Source organism: Topomyia yanbarensis, chromosome 1, assembly GCF_030247195.1.
Source record: "Topomyia yanbarensis strain Yona2022 chromosome 1, ASM3024719v1, whole genome shotgun sequence".
Classification (NCBI taxonomy): Eukaryota; Metazoa; Arthropoda; class Insecta; order Diptera; family Culicidae; genus Topomyia; species Topomyia yanbarensis.
Window position 1 is genome coordinate 82,915,825 of NC_080670.1, and position 17,448 is coordinate 82,933,272.

Here is a 17,448-nt window from a genome sequence, read left to right on the forward strand (position 1 = left end):
ATTTCAAACTCTTCCTTGTTTTCTAAGCTTCAACTAAAAACTGTGTTCATGCAAATTTGGGGGCCAACGGAACAGACTTTTTCTATTTAGTCGGGCAACCTCCAAGCTAACTGCGAAAATGGTGTAACGTGACAATAAAGTAAAAACGATTCATGATAGAAAAAAGATGGGTGGGTAATGTCAGAGACATAACCGGAGTGAAGTAGAATACACTTTAGATCGGTAAATTCTGCTCTGGAATAAGCAATTTCCATGCGATTTTGTCGACTTTAGCACATTCATAGTTTATTTGTAGTATTTTTGAAATTATCAAGTTGACAATTTGCAACATTCTTTGAAAATATTGTTGAACTTTTATGAATGAAGGCACGTAAACGAGCGTTTGACCGTCGTCCTACTACCAGCAACAGAGAAGTAGCAGATCAGCATTTTTCGCTACATGGCCTGTACCAAACAAACCGCTCATAAGTCCACCGGAGGAAAGGCTCCCCTCAAGCAGTTGGCAACAGCCTCCTGGCAACCCTATACCATCATATGGAGTTTGACAGCGACCGACATATATGGGGCGTTATAGCTATAAAGCCCCAAACAAAGAATTATGTTCGGCACTATGCTCGATATTCAAGCATTCCACACGACGTTTTGCATCTTGTGGGATGATTGAATATCATATCATTCAGAAAATCGACATTTTGTAACTAAATACAGCTTCTAATCATTCGGTTCAAAATCAATGTTTTGCCTTTCATGGTAGTGATGCTGGCTGTACAGAGACGTCGTCCTTGACAGGGGGCTGGTTGGCAACGAAGGTCGTGTGAAAGTGCCCAGTCACGATTGGCGTTAAGAAGCCTCATCGCTACCGAACAGAAACTGTCGCCCTGCGAAAAATTCACAGCTATCAGAAATCGAGCGGGCCTAAATTGTGACCCAAAATAAACCACAAACCAACAAGTTGTTTTCAGGACCAGCCAATTATAAAGTATTATTATTATAAATGAAATTTTCCATTGCCTTACAACCTCCCTCCCCCTTTCCTTCCGGCTTGAATAACTATCAATCTTGATGATGCTGTGCGTCGGGGGCACTAGCACAGACTAACAGACATAACACTATGAAAGAATTCTTTAAAAAACATCGATCCGACAATTTTCCCAGAACACTAGCTCCACCTTTTATTCACAGTCCCAAACACTCATTTACTGGTGGGTTACCCCTCAGATGTGCGAACAATTTTTCACTAGTGGTCTATCCCCCACATGCTTGTTCATATGTCAGTGGCGCCATAATTTAAAATGTGGCCACAGTCCCAACTACAAATATATTTAAAATGACCGTTAAAGCGGGCGAAGCTTTGTTTTTGAGTGTTATGTCTGTTAGTCTGTGGCACTAGTTTTTATTATAGTGGAAAATTTAGGTTTGCGCGTTTATCCCAAAAATTTTTTAGCTGTGCTGTTTTCAAGGAAGTTGTAGTTGAATTCAAAATAAAATAGTTTATTTCTATTGTCAGAGATGGACCTTCCAACGAAAACCAGTCTGGCTCGCTTGGAATCGAATTGTATGGACCAACCACTGCTTTCACAAAATCTGTTATTTTCAGTAATTGAACATTCTACACAACTAGTCACAACTATTTCCAATCTGCGCAAAAATCGAAGGTTTTCATTCAGTACAATAGCAGATTTTCACTTTTAGAAAAACAGGCAACATTCTGGGCGAAAATTTTGAAACGGAGCACCTATATCGAAACGTTAGTAAACGTTCGATTTTTGTAAACTGAATCATTACACTAACCTTGTCTACAAATCACCAACGAATAATAACAAAACTTCAATTCGATTCTTTGTCGATAAATTGATGGCCCTGAAAAGGGCCTTTTGTTTGGACAGTGTTCGGAATTTACTTGGAGCTGGTGTATATGGTAACAGTTTTGGTGCCATCTGAGACGGCGTGCTTGGCCAACTATTCTGACAGCAGCAAACGGACGGCGGTTTGAATTTTGCAGGAGATGCTGCAAATGAACTGCTGCATGCTGATGCTGGAAACGAACTGAGCGTGAGCAACAGCATGCTGAGTTTTTATACCTAACTACAGAACAATGTAAGCTCGTCCTTTTTTGTGTTGTCCTCAATATGTGTTCGTCGTAGCTCCACCACATATTTTTGATAAAGAACAAAATTGAAATTGTGTTTCCAATACGGAGGTTATCGAACACTCAGGGCAAAAAGAGTAATGTAATACGGCACCTTGGTAAAATGTATGAGAATTGAAATCTTTTTTTGAATGTGCCTAGTAAACACGAAACTGTAAACAAACACACAAATGATAACTTTTTATTTTGTATCATTCTACATGAAATCGACGATATTGTTCACAAGTAGCTCACTTGCCATCGAACGCTCTTGGTAAGCCACTTTCGGATGTTTGTAATAACAAAATTTCAATTCGATTCTTTGTTGATAAATTGATGGTCCTGAAAAGGGCCTTTTGTTTGGGCAGTGTTCGGAATTTACTTGGAGCTGGTGTATTTGATAACATCTTTGGTGCCATCTGAGACGGCTTGGCCAACTCTTCTGACAGCAGCAAACGGACGGCGGCTTGAATTTCGCGGGAGGTTATTGTCAAGCGCTTGTTGTAATGAGTCGGGCGGGAGACCTCGTTTGCAATGCGTTCGAAAATGTCTAATAAATCTGTTTATGATGCTCATGGCCTTCGACGAGACTCTGGTATCTGGATGGACCTCTTTCAGCACCTTGTAGATGTAGATGTGCAGTTTCAGTTACGATGCTGCAAACGAACTGTTATATGCTGATGCTGCAAACGAACTGAGCGTGAGCAACAGCATGCTGAGTTTTTATACCTGATTACAGCACAACGTAAGCTCGTCCTTTTTGTGTTGTCCTCAATATGTATTCTTCGCAGCTCCTCTCCTTTGTTGGTCGATACACAAGAAAATTGTGTTGAACGCGTCGGAGTGCCGTTTACTTAGTAGCTGTAATGGAATACCTTGCTGCTTAAGTGTTTAAATTGGAAGGAAATGCCACCTGTGACAACAAAAAGACGAATTATACCACGCCTTCAACAGCTGGTGATTCGTAACAACGAAAAGTTGAACAAACTGCTCTCCGGAGTGACAATTGCTCAGGGCGGTGTGTTGCCAAATATCCAAGCCGTACTGCTTCCCAAGAACAAAATTGAAATTGTGTTTCCAATACGGAGATTATCGAACACTCAGGATAAAGAGAGTAATGTAATGCGGCACCTTGGTAAAATGTTTGAGAATTGAAACCTTTTTTGAATGCGCCAGGTAAAAATGTTTTCCATTTCACTCCAGTTTGTTTCTGACCATATTTGCAATTTGCGTACTGAAATAAATCATAATTTAGGGTTTAACCCAAATTGCTCTCCAGGCAGAAACAGTCCATGAAACAGAAAATGCAAACTTATTCTTTGAAATAATTATTATAATAATACAAGTGAGTTTTACCTTTTCAACTTCCAAATCCATACAAAGTGCGTCCCTGCCGCTTCAGAGTATAGACGACATTCATTGCGGTTTTGCGCTTGGCGTGTTCTGTGTAGGTCACGGCATCTCGGATGACATTTTCCTACACACCATCAGCATTCGTAGATTAAATCGGAGATGCATTTTACACCACCACGACGAGCCAGACGCCGAATGGCGGATTTGGTGATTCCCTGAATTTTATCACAAAGAACCTTGCGATGATACCGCTCATTGTACCGTCCGGACGAGCATGTTGCTCGTGTGGTAAGCGAGCACCCACTGATACAAAACAAGCTCGCGTGACCTGTATATATAACATTCCCGTATGTAATGAAACGCTTACATGCTCCTTTTTGACGGCTCTGTTTGAGATGTGCTTGCAAATTGCGCATTTTCATCGCTGTTTTCGAAGGATTTTCTAAAAATCCTTGTTTTGGTTTATTTATAGTAGTCGCAGTAATTCCGAAATTTAATACGAAATACGTGCACAAATTTCCGATCAGATAGTGCACAAATGTTGCGATTTCGTCCAGTAGAACGGAAGATATTCGCATTTCAAACCTGGGAAAATTTCTCAACTGAAATTTTTGAAACGTTAGAAGTATTCTACTTCAAAAACTTTCTGTAGAAAAAATGTGCGGTTTAGTGACATTAGTAATGTGCATTTGTGACAGAATCTGGTTTTATCGTTTTTGCTGACTTATCTTATGAAATATGCGTAAAAATGTAACTTTTTGATGTTTTACATATGGCAGAAGTACCTCGACAGTCAGTGAATTTTTTTTTGGAAAATCAAGATTGAATATGAGATATAAAGAACTAAAAATTGGCGTAAACTCGCCGCCACAGGGGGGCTACATTACGCCAAAAAGTTTTTTTTTAAATCATGTTAACTTCTTGATTTATTGTTATGGATTATACTAGTTATTTGTGTGTGAATGCAAATGATTGGATTATACTCGTTATTTGTGTGTGAATGCAAATGATTGTCGTGCTCGTAAAAATAAAAGGGTATGTTCAAGAACTGCGAGCCATGAACCATTATTTTTGAAGAGTCAATAAGTCCTGCAATGAAAAACAACAAGCGGAGAAAAAACTATCTTCATAATGTACTTTGTATTGATCCTTATGAATTAGATAACCTTGTTTTAGTATTTTTTATAAAAGTAGTTTTAATTGTGTTTCGGAGTGCAAAGGCTTTTCCGTCAGAAACGCGAATGGTACTGTTATATTTAATGGTCACGTCAGTTCATTCATCTTTAATGAGATATCCATTTTTAATATCCTGTGGACCTTTTTATTTAGCATGGTTTAACCATAAGGTCATTCGCTTCGCTGCAGAACTATTTCCCTCTGCTTTTTCTGTCATTCCACAACAAATTGCTTCAATACACATGGTTTAAATACGTCTAGAAACGATAGCATTTTTATATGTTTGCGCCAATGGAATTACATTACTCAACTTGCAAATTATTGATTACGAATTAATTTTCTTGAGCGTGTCCCGCATTCGTCCGGTATAAATCAGGTTAATTTATTTTAAGAATCCGCAAAAAGAGACTCACCTTCGGAGAAGTAATGGCAGATGGTTTCCAAACAACCATAAGCGTTTTTCTCCGAACCATTTGTCCATACAGCCTACCACGATAGTTTTGGGTTCGATTGTTATGCGATTTTTTAGTTTGTAGCTGTGGGTCAACAGTTTTGTGACGGATTTGCGAGCAAGTTAATGTTAATGAAGTACAAAATTACACATGAACACACTATTTGAATATAATATATTCCTTCAATTTTTACATACATGTAATCTTCAACATTATTGAACAAAAATCTATATTCAAGCACCTTTTTATCATAAAACATAAAAAGAGTCATAGCGGTATATGTCTAACAACACTTGCTATCATGTAACTTATGCAACAATCAATGTACTTTAACTTAATGTATTATAATGATGATTTTTTCTTTGAGTTTTTATTGCGAATCAAGATCTACTGACGTCGAATTGCTGAGCCATTGCTGAGAAACACGAATGAGAATTTGTCCGTTACATACACACACAGACACACACAGACATTGTCCCAAATCATCGAGCTGAGTCGAGTAGTATATAAGACTCGGCCCTCCGGGCCTCGGAAACAATCTTGAAAGTTTGAGCGAATTCTATACATTTCTTTTATAAGAAATGTAAAACAAGACAATGTTAAAAAATACAACAAAAATGTATTTTTAATACAAATATATTGTTAAAAAAATAAAAAAAAATAAAAAAACAATTAAAGAAAAACAATGATTTTTTTGTTGATGAAAGTCTAAAAACTGAAGAAACTGGAATTGCAGTATTAGGTAGTTATTAGTAAGAAAGCATTTTTAACTTCAAGTATTCTTCCAAATTTCTTAGTATTTGCCAGTCATAAATTTCTTATACAATATTAATACTAAATATCATTTCGAAGCAAAATGCTCTTAAGAAAAATTTTCCGAAATGTTTTGATTTTTTTCAATATCTAGTGGTGAAAATACGCCCTTTTAATAAATTACTCACAAATGCCAACCGTTTAAAATTTAATTGCAAATTAAAAAAAACTTTAAAATATAATTGCATCGTAGAGAAAATAACAATAAAATGTTTTGACGTATTTCAAAAATTCTTTTAATTTTCAAATTTTATTCATTTTTTTTTGAATAATTTAGTTACAGAATGTATTTCAAAATGGTTTTTCAATTCAAAATGCTCATGAAAAATTATCCTTCAGAATGCAGATGTTTTTAAGTTATTTTAGATTTTCTTTCGACATAATATGTTACTTCGTGAAATTACGACCTTTTAAAAAGTTATTCACGTTTGTTCATTATAACCAATATGTTTTTCAATATAAACATGAAATTTCCCGTTAATGCTCAGTTCCTAGATTAAGGATGATTTGTGTACCATTGTCTTGATATCCTTGCTTCAATCAAAATGCAGAGCTGTAACGTGACAGATTCTGGTTGTAACGTGACAGACATTGAGAGTACTCCATAAAATCGAAAACAAAGTTTTTCTTCAGGAAAACTATATTTCAAACTCTTCCTTGTTTTCTAAGCTTCAACTTAAAACTGTGTTCATGCAAATTTGGGGGCCAACGGAACAGACTTTTTTCTATTTAGTCGGGCAACCTCCAAGCTAACTGCGAAAATGGTGTAACGTGACAAACGTATCAAAATGACAATAAAGTGAATACGGTTCATGATAGAAAAAAACTTTCCGTAGAAAAAATGTGCGGTTTAGTGACATTAATAATGTGCATTTGTGGTAGAATCTGGTTTTATCGTTTTTGCTGACTTATCTTATGAAATATGCGTAAAGATGTAACTTTTTGATGTTTTACATATGGCAGAAGTACCTCGACAGTCAGTGAAAAAAACTTTTGGAAAATCAAGATTGAATATGAGATATAAAGAACTAAAAATTGGCGTAAAGTCGTCGCCACAGGGGGGCTACATTACGCCAAAAAGTTTTTTTTAATCATGTTAACTTCTTGATTTATTGTTATGATTATACTAGTTATTTGTGTGTGAATGCAAATGATTGTCGTGCTCGTAAAAATAAAAGGGTATGTTCAAGAACTGCGAGCCATGAACCATTATTTTTGAAGAGTCAATAAGTCCTGCAATGAAAAACAACAAGCGGAGAAAAAACTATCTTCATAATGTACTTTTTATTGAGCTTTATGAATTAGATAACCTTGTTTTAGTATTTTTTATAAAAGTAGTTTTAATTGTGTTTCGGAGTGCAAAGGCTTTTCCGTCAGAAACGCGAATGGTACTGTTATATTTAATGGTCACGTCAGTTCATTCATCTTTAATGAGATATCCATTTTTAATATCCTGTGGACCTTTTTGTTTAGCATGGTTTAACCATAAGGTCATTCGCCTCGCTGCAGAACTATTTCCCTCTGCTTTTTCTGTCATTCCACAACTACACATGGTTTAAATACGTCTAGAAACGATAGCATTTTTATATGTTTTCGCCAATGGAATTACATTACTCAACTTGCAAATTATTGATTACGAATTAATTTTCTTGAGCGTGTCCCGCATTTGTCCGGTATAAATCAGGTTAATTTATTTTAAGAATCCGCAAAAAGAGACTCACCTTCGGGGAAGTAATGGCAGATGGTTTCCAAACAACCATAAGCGTTTTTCTCCGAACCATTTGTCCATACAGCCTACCACGATAGTTTTGGGTTCGATTGTTATGCGATTTTTTAGTTTATTTTGTTTTGTAGCCGTGGGTCAACAGTTTTGTGACGGATTTGCGAGCAAGAATGTTAATGAAGTACACAATCATTAATCATCTGAAAATTACACATGAACACACTATTTGAACATAATATATTCCTTCAATTTTTACATACATGTAATCTTCAACATTATTGAACAAAAATCAATATTCAAGCACGAGCACCTTTTTATCATAAAACATAAAAAGCGTCATAGCGGTATATGTCTAACAACACTTGCTATCATGTAACTTATTCAACAATCAATGTACTTTAACTTAACGTATTATAATGATGTTTTTTTCTTTGAGTTTTTATTGCGAATCAAGATCTACTGACGTCGATACTGTTGGGCGAAAAGATGAAGCTCAAACAATGCAGAAAGCCAAAGACACGGTTTGCTCGAGTTCTGCAAAACGGTAACTTTGGAAACCGGCAAACAAAACAAATGATACAGAATAGAAACGCCGTGAATGACAAAGGACCTGGAACTGAATCTGGAATTATTATGAAAACATTTGTCAATCAAGCACTACTAATACTGTAAGTATAGTGACATATTTATTTGAATTGATTGAGATCACATCTGTCGTAGTTTATATATATATATATATATATATATATATATATATATATATATATATATATATATATATATATATATATATATATATATATATATATATATATATATATATATATATATATATATATATATATATATATATATATATATATGTATATATATATATATATATATATATATATATATATATATATATATATATATATATATATATATATATATATATATATATATATATATATATATATATATATATATATATATATATATATATATATATATATATATATATATATATATATATATATATATATAGGGTGTTTGGTCCATGGTTAAGAATCCCTCGGGGGTGATAGACTGCCATATTTGGAAAAAAAAATTGTTCTACACATACCATCAAATCTCAACTGTTACAGAGTTATTGAACTTTTTGTGTAAAAAACTTATTTGTCTTAAAATACCTCTTACTTTAAAAGTATACTTTGTATTTTAAATATTTCAGTTCCATTCGAAAGGTGAGAAAATTTTCTATTGAATGGTGTTCTCATTTCTTTTAAGTAATTAGTTTTAATTACCTTTTAGCTGTAAAGTAGTTAAAAGTTAGTGTTTTTGAGGAGGTTTTTGCTAATTTTCTCGAAATAATGAAGTATGATGATAGCAATATCCATTATCCAAAAGTTGGGTTGTAGGACAATTCATAATTTGTTCTTGAACGTCATATTTCTATCTCTTCTCATTTCTTTGTAATTTCATTACTATACTTTTCCTGTAACCGACTTGCAAGTGCTTAAAAGTCTCTAATCTAAAAAATATGCTTTATATCGTTATTTACAAGATTTCATTGGAAAGCTGAGAAAATGTCCTATCAGTGTATGTACAAATATCTTTTAGTTAAGTGTACTAAATGATTTTTACTAACGAAATAACTCAAAGTTTGTGTTTTTTGGAGAGTTTTTTAATTATTCTAATTATTAATCAACAAAATTTATCGTTACTATTGTTCATTTGATATCCCTTAATGTTCTCTATAACTTTTTATTTGACACTTTGTCTATATCTTTTTTCATTTTGTTGCTATTTAATAGTTAACACAGCATGAGCTCGCTACAAATGTAGTTGGTTCGAAATCGTTATTTTTGCATATGAAACGATGTGATAAAAACGATTTTGCGTCGAAACCAAAAGAGATAATTGAATGGAGTCAAAGAAAGAACTGTAGAACTTGCTGAGATGCATTATTTCCATGATAATAATGGTGATGTTTATTATTTACTATTTAAAGAAAATTAACGAAAATGCTAATAATACCACTAACTTTAAACTAATCTACTTTTAAAAGAATACTAAATTCACTTAACTGAAAGGTAAAATTTTCCTGGCTTTCGAATAAAAAGAAAAAAAGTATAATAAGTGCTACTACACTACTACACTACTGTTCAGCGGGCCCTCCGCCACACCCGGACCGGGTGCCGGGGAGGTTCTCCCGCGGCCCTTCTACAACCGCAATCCGTCAGACCAACTACTACCACCGCCCAGCGGGCCCTCCGCCACACCCGGACCGGGTGCTGGGGAGGTTCTCCCGCGGCCCTTCTACAATGGCAACCCGTCAGCCCAACTACTACCACCACCCAGCGGGCCCTCCGCCACACCCGGACCGGGTGCTGGGGAGGTTCTCCCGCGGCACATCTACAACTGCAATCCATCAGCACTATTACTATCACCGCCCTGCGGGCCCTCTGCCACACTCAGACCGGGTGCTGGGGAGCTTCTCTCGCGGCCCTTCTACAATGGCAACCCGTCAGCCCAACTACCACCACCGCCCAGCGGGCCCTCCGCCACCGCCCGGACCGGGTGCTGGGGAGGTTCTCCCGCGGCCTCTCTACAATCGAAAGCCATCAGCCCAAATACTACTACCGCCCAGCGGGCCCTCAGCCACCGCCCGGACCGGGTGCTGGGGAGGTTTTCCCGCGGCCCTTCTACAACCACAATTCATCAGCCCAATTGCTATTAACGCCCAGTGGGGCCCTTCGCCAAACCCGGCCCGGGTGCTGAGGAGATTCTCCCGCGGCTCTTCGACTGCGACAATCTGCCAGCTCATCAATCAGGAACGCTCAGCGGGCCTCACGCCACATCCGAACCGGGTGCTGGAGAGGTCTCTCGACTAACCGCAAATAAACAAGTCACCCACCACCATCGTTCAGTGGGTCCACTGACATACCAAAACCGGGCGCAGGGGAGGCTCTCCCGCGGCCCTGGCAAGCTGCCTTCATTCCGGAGCTCAACACCTCATCAATTCAATAGCCAATTGATCTCAGAGAAGAAAAACTGAATTAGTGAAATGTATTACAACTATCTCCTTTCTTATGGCGAATGACCCTGTGTGGTTAAAGCCCAATACATAATAATAATAATAATAAACTTTCTATATGAAAAAGGCAAAAATGTACGAAAGTCCAAATAAGTCAATTTTTGTCAAACATCTCAATGTTTCATGCATTTTAAAGTCATTTGGCATCAAAAATACAAATTTGATTTTGAATTTTTTTCATTCCAGTTTATATAGGAATTTGCTTTGTGATTGCACTCTTCAACTCGTAACTCCGGAACCGGAAGTCCAATCAATAAAAAATTCAATAGCAGCCGATAGGAAGGTTGTACCTTTCATTTGAGACTAACTTTGTGCAAATCGGTCTAGCCATCTCTGAGAAACAGAGGTCACATATTTTTTTACATACACACATACATACACACAGACATTTTTCGATCTCGACGAACTCAGTCGATTGGCATATGGCACTCGGCTCTCCGGGTCGGGATTAGATTGACGAATTTTAGAGTGAATGAGAAAGGCAAAAACATTTTTAGCAAATGTTGAAAGTTATGCATTTTTTGGTGAGCAGTTCTATGTTTCATAGACATTAAATCAATTTTAACTTCGCTTGCTATTAAATAAAGACCCTTATTATAGTACATCTCTACAAAAGCGTGTTCAATTTGAAAAGAAATCTGAGGATTATGATTGATTACAGAACTCTGGAATTTTCTAATGGAATGTTTTCAGGCAGGAATTTGATATTGATGCAATTAGACAACTGTGAAATCAAGACCAATAGATCAGTTACATATCAGGACCCCATTCCGACAATTTATCAAAAGTCCTCATGACGATTACAACAACAGGTTATCAATGTACGGATCAGATAATTGTTATTGTAATATTGAATTAAATCAGTCTGCATCAATAAATTTTCAACTTCAATCCAATATTTTTTTTTGGGTGTGGGGGGGGGGGGGGGTTGTGTGGTGTTAAACCCCAATACCTTCCCTTGGCTACGCCGTTGCTAGGAGTTATTTATTTCGCTTTTGATTTTCCGATATGTTTCAGATCGATCCGATGGTTATAAGTTAGAAAAATTGCAGTCAGAAGGTTCATACAAATGAACATTTTTGCACTGATAAGTTATCAAGTTCCTTCCAGACATCTTGGGAGTGTTCGGTGATTATTTCTAGCGGTTGTAGATAGTAAAATGAAATACAAAATTCGTTTTATCGAAATAATGTTTAACTTATTTCAATGGATTATTACTATATTGAACAATAAATAGGCGACAAAGAGTAATCCACAAACAACAAGCCATAACTTTTAAAGTATTCAAAATAGATATTTAAAGTCTTTAGTAAAGTTATTCGCAAAAGTAAGAGCTACAAATTTGCTGAAGACATCATTTCGATATAATCACTTCCAAGAAAATTTGTGAAAATATCTCACTCATAGGGGGATTAATCAGCAAAAGCACAATACCAAAAGAACCCAGTTAAACTCATTCCGGAACCGGTTCGGATTTCTGAATGGAGTCATTATGGATTCCAAATCAAATGCAACAACCGATTCCGACTTAGAATCGGTTGTTGCATTTGATTTGGAATCCATAATGACTCCATTCAGGATTCCAAATCAAATTCCGAATGGTTTGACCGGGAAAGGGCATATTACCTTCATTAAATTCTCTGAAGATACCTTTCGAACAGTGAGTTGTTTGTTTCGATCGGATCCTTTTCACATTTCTTACAAAAGAAATGTATAGGATTCGCTCAAACTTTGACAACTTTTTCCGAGGCCCGTCTGTATGTGTGTGTGTATGTGTGTATGTATGTATGTACAAAATGTCATGTAATTATCTCAGCAATGGCTCAACCGATCTTAATGAAAATAGTTTCAAACGAAAGGCCTAACGTTGCCATTTGACACTATTATTTTTGATTTTCGATATGTTGTTTACTTTCTGAGATATGGGCGATTTTGTCAAAACACAGCAGGTTTTTTGCAAATAACTTTCGAACAATACAATACTGTCCCACAAACTGCACATAAATAGAAAGCTTGTAAAAATACCTTTCCAACAAGCTATAGATTGTCTAAATCCGTGCACGAGCGGCGGAAGTATAATACATTTTGTATTTTTAGTCCTCGCTTACCAATTTCCACTGATTAAAAATGAGATTGTTTCATACAGAGTATTGCTTTACTGGTGTTTTAGGGGCAAAACTAAACCGATTTTGAATATCGGGGTATGAAAACACATCTACGTGATTCAAGGAATTCGATGTTGAGAACATTTTGTGAATTACCTTTATAGTAAATTAACTATTTCTCAAAAATCAATATATAAGTTCACTTCAAAGACAAAATAATGTGTTGATAAAGAAACAGTGAGTTCTAGTATTTATTCCTTGGCATTGCGTTCAATCATGAGGTAACCCAGTTAAGCTCAGCCGGAAATGAACCGGAATTCTGGCTGGTTCCAGTTCGTATTCCGGCTCCAGTGACACAACCGATTCTAGTTAGAATCGGTTGTTGCACTGGAGCCGGAATACGAACTGGAACCAGTCAGAATTCCAGTTCATTTCCGGCTGAACTTTACTGGGAAATGTTGGATGTATATCAATACACAGATCAACAAGTAATTCACCTAGTAGTGAGATAAAAGATTTCTAATTATACTTGTGGCGTCCCCGAAAGCAACTGTATGTTTGAAGCCCAAAAATCTAGCGAAAATTTAGCTCTTTTGCAAGATTTAGGTTATACTGATTATGGCGCAAAAATTACTACTTGCATTATTTATGATAAGAATGTAAGAATCAATATATCATAATAATATACCTATAAAAATAATGTCACTGCATTAACCATCATTTGCCATTCCTCACACGCCCCCCCCATTTCTCTCTCTCTCTCTCTCTCTCTCTCTCTCTTTCTCTCTCTGCCTCTCTTCTATCGCATCTATCTTGCTATTTCTGTATGCATTTCTAAGTTGTGTGATATAGGGTTGCCAAATGGGCTGAGAGCAAAATAAGGACACACTGAATGTCGACCGCCCCAAACTTCCCTCCCCTTTTAAGTATCAGTAGATTATACCCTAACGAAAATGAATTAACAAACGAGTAGTTAATTTTGAAAGACAACTTTAACTATGATTTAATATAATAAAAGAATCAATGTTCGTTTTAATGCACATATTTTTCAGCACATTTTCTCCACAAGGCCTACATTATGTGTTTGAAATGACGCGTTTCTTCCTAAATCCGGCATATTTGTTCACATAGCTCGATTGGAATCGTTGGTTTGGGTTCGATTGGAATTTTTAGTTGCAGTCTTCGCGCATCTCAATATGTTTGTTATCTCTGGCCTATACAAAGTTTCAATATCTTATCGCTCGTCGGCGTCTATTTAAACCAGCCTAGTCGCTTTTTCGTTTACTGGGTATATACGCCTCTCCAGTAAATCCTAGAGCACTCTAGTTAGAGTGTGGCCAACACGAGTTTGACGTATCCAAACGAGCAGAAATCTGACGTATTTCAATTATGAATACGTCAAATTTCATGTTCGTTTGGATACGTCATACGTATTACGTATTACGTCATGGTCTCATGGCCACACACTAACTAGAGTGCTCTAGTACCCATTGAGTAAATTTTCTGGCAGAGACCGATCTGCTAGATTTCTGAAAGTCTTGGTTTGGCAGCCCTGTCAGATTTCTGCGCGTATCCTGTCGGGTTAGTTGAGCTAGGGCGAACTCGGTTTCGCTCGCGTTTTCTGACAAATTTTGACAGGAACCGAGCAAAACTCTGGCATAACTCGGGCATAAACTGTGCAAAGACCCAGGCAATAGGGATCTTTAGGAGTGTGCGGGTTAAGGCATATTCTGATGCAGATTAGTACCGTGAGTTAATATCTCAGTCCTTTTTCAATTTTTGGGCCCGAAACTATTGAAAAAACATTTTTTAGTTTGTTTCCTTTTAGGACAATAACACATCCAAACCCATGCGACTTGCACGACTCTATAGGTTGCCTTATCAGATCTACCATAGTTTGCAGATGAAACTTGGGATGGCAGGCTGCTAGCGGATTGAAAAAGTACCAGATCATGCTGTGTGGGGTGCTGTCCCGGTTAACAATGAGGTGAGCGAGATATTTGCAGATACGTCATTTAGTAGGACGACTGTCAGTTTGCTGGTTGAATTTAATTTGTTTTTTTTTTTAAATTTAAAAATCATAAAAGAAAAATTAAGATTTAAGAATGATATGAGTGTACTCGTAAGGACACCCGCTATCAATACATATGAAAAACTGGCACAATTTTTCCAAATTAAAGATCCCTATTCCTACCTGGTAGAATTTAGCACGAATCGAGCAAAACATCTGACAAAGATGCGGCAGGAAGCGTGCAGAGATCTTGACCGTACATTTCTGGCTGGATTCTGGATAAAAGTGAGCAGCATCGGTTGGTTTAACCGCTTCTGTCAGAAACGGTTGTTGCATTTGAGTGAATTCGTTGCCAGAATTCTCGCACAAATCGCGCAAAATGCTTGCAGAAACTCTGCCAGCATCAATTTCGCTCAACTTTTGCTAACTTTCTGCTTGCCACGCTGACCGGGTAAATCCAGCCCATCCAGATAGAATACGTGCCGGAGTTCTGGCTGGCTTCTGTCGGAATTTTGGTTTATCCGCCGCTACTTACTGCAGTGAAAAACACTAACTCAAACATGAGTTAAATTTGTTAAATTGGTCAATATCAACATTGTAAAAGTAGCCATATTGATTGACAAAAAACTCGGAAAGAAGTGACCAATGAAAATAATTGAATAGTTTAATTCTCTCGTAATAAACTTGATCTCAAAGATTTCAAATATGTCTACCACGGCTTGAGACTAAAATAAGGACATTTTAAGCAAAATAAGGACGCTTTTCAAAGTCGTCGAAAATAAGGACATGTCTTTTAAAATAAGGACGGTTGGTAACCCTATGTGATAAGATCTTCTGTCAATCTGAAATATTTATTAATTGTAATTGCGAAGGTTTGAGAAAACGAAACTATTTTTTGTCTGCTGCTACATCAACTCAACTCTAATTCAATTGTATTCAAAGCCTGTATCTACACTATAATTGAGGTAATTCATGGCTATATCAGAAAAAATATTTGGCTTAACTAGATAATATGAAAGTTTGACAATGGAAATTTTCAAAAGAGACATTTCACGTGCGATATTTAAACTATTCGTATCTCTATTGAATTTTGAATGAAATATATGCTCAAAGACTGAAAGCTGAAGCCAGCAGGATTGGAATTGCCATCAACGTTTCGAAGACAAAATACATGAGAGGAAGAGGTTCTAGAGACGACAGTGTGAACCTCCCACCCGAGTTCAGATTGACGGTGACGAAATCGAGATGGTCAACGAATTCATGTATTTGGGCTCACTGGTAACCGACGACAATGATAACAGCAGAGAAATTCAGAGACGGATCATAGCGGGAAATCGTGCCTACTTTGGACTCCAGAGGACGCTCCGGTCGAACAAAATTCGCCGCCGCACGAAGTTCTTCAAGACGCTGATTACATCGGTGGTCCTCTACGGCCACGAGACCTGGACTATGCTCGTGGAGTTTTCGAACGAAAGGTGATGCGTACCATCTATGGTGGCGTGCAGATGGAAGACGGAACGTTGCGCAGGCGAATGAACAATGAGTTGTATCAGCTGCACATTCGTTGTATTGGTACGAACTTTCATGAAAAATAACGGATCATAACTGTCTCATTCACGAATCGCATTCTTTCTCTGTCGTTCTCTGTTCAAGGGGCTTGAAAGCACATGTGACCTTGTCTCACTTTACTATATTCAATTGCGCGTTAAAATACTGGACCAGTAAATTCTGTTCTGTACATAAATCTTTTTTCGTGAATATGTGACCAAAAAGTAAACTTCGAATTCGTCAAGTAAAGAAGCATGAAAACAAAAAGAATAAAACCAAAAAAGATGGAAGCCCTAGAAAGTCCATTGCATATTTATTAGCCTTTTCTCAGAAGATGGGATTTTCAAAATTTCATTTTCTTTATTCAAAAATAATTTTGGCTTCAAATATATGACCATTTCATTTTAATTAATTATTTCATTCCGCATCTTTTTATTCGTTTTGTTCATCTGCGTTCATTTTACTTATTTTATTCGTTTCATTCTTTGGATTAACTCTGATCAGTTTATTCTTTTTGTGCATTTTACTCATATCATTCATTGTTTTCATTATATGCATTTTATTATTATTTTTTCCAGTTTATTCATTTTGTTCAGTTTCTTCATTTTAATAATCTGACTACTTTTTCAGTTTTAATCATTTCATCCAAATAATTTATTTGATTCAATTTATTTCTTTATATTTATTTATAACCTTTTACTGTTGTTCAATTTGTCATTTTAATCAATGCATTTAATTCTGCTCATTTTCTTCTTTTTATTCATTTTATCACTTCAGCTCATTTTGTTTATTTGATTCGTTTGTTTTATTTATGCATTTCATTTATTTTTTACTTTATTCATTTTGTTCATCCATTCTTTTTATTCATTTGATCCATTTCATTAATTTGATTCATTGTATTCACTGGATGAATTAAATCAATTTGATTCATTTGATTCATTTAATTAATTTGATTCATGCGATTCATTTGATTTATTTGATTTATTTGATTTATTTGATTTATTTGATTTATTTGATTCATTTGATTCATTTGATTCATTTGATTCATTTGATTCATTTA

The 17,448-nt window shown here is 36.2% G+C and overlaps 1 protein-coding gene across 6 annotated transcripts in view; it reads right to left on the reverse strand.

Annotated features, from left to right (window-relative positions):
- The window catches only part of LOC131678021 (cyclin-dependent kinase-like 1), a 546,062-nt gene extending 537,787 nt beyond the window's left edge, over nucleotides 1–8,275 (reverse strand). For 2 of the 6 annotated variants that reach the window (XM_058958162.1, XM_058958157.1), the window contains exon 1: nucleotides 5,071–5,183. In XM_058958162.1, coding sequence (XP_058814145.1) covers nucleotides 5,071–5,138 — 68 coding nt within the window. In that variant the 5' untranslated portion in view covers nucleotides 5,139–5,183. Of the gene's footprint in view, nucleotides 1–5,070; nucleotides 5,184–7,643 lie in introns of those variants that run through there. The other 4 variants (XM_058958156.1, XM_058958158.1, XM_058958161.1 and 1 more) reach the window with 4 other exon arrangements.
- Between the last annotated feature and the right edge of the window lie 9,173 nt (nucleotides 8,276–17,448).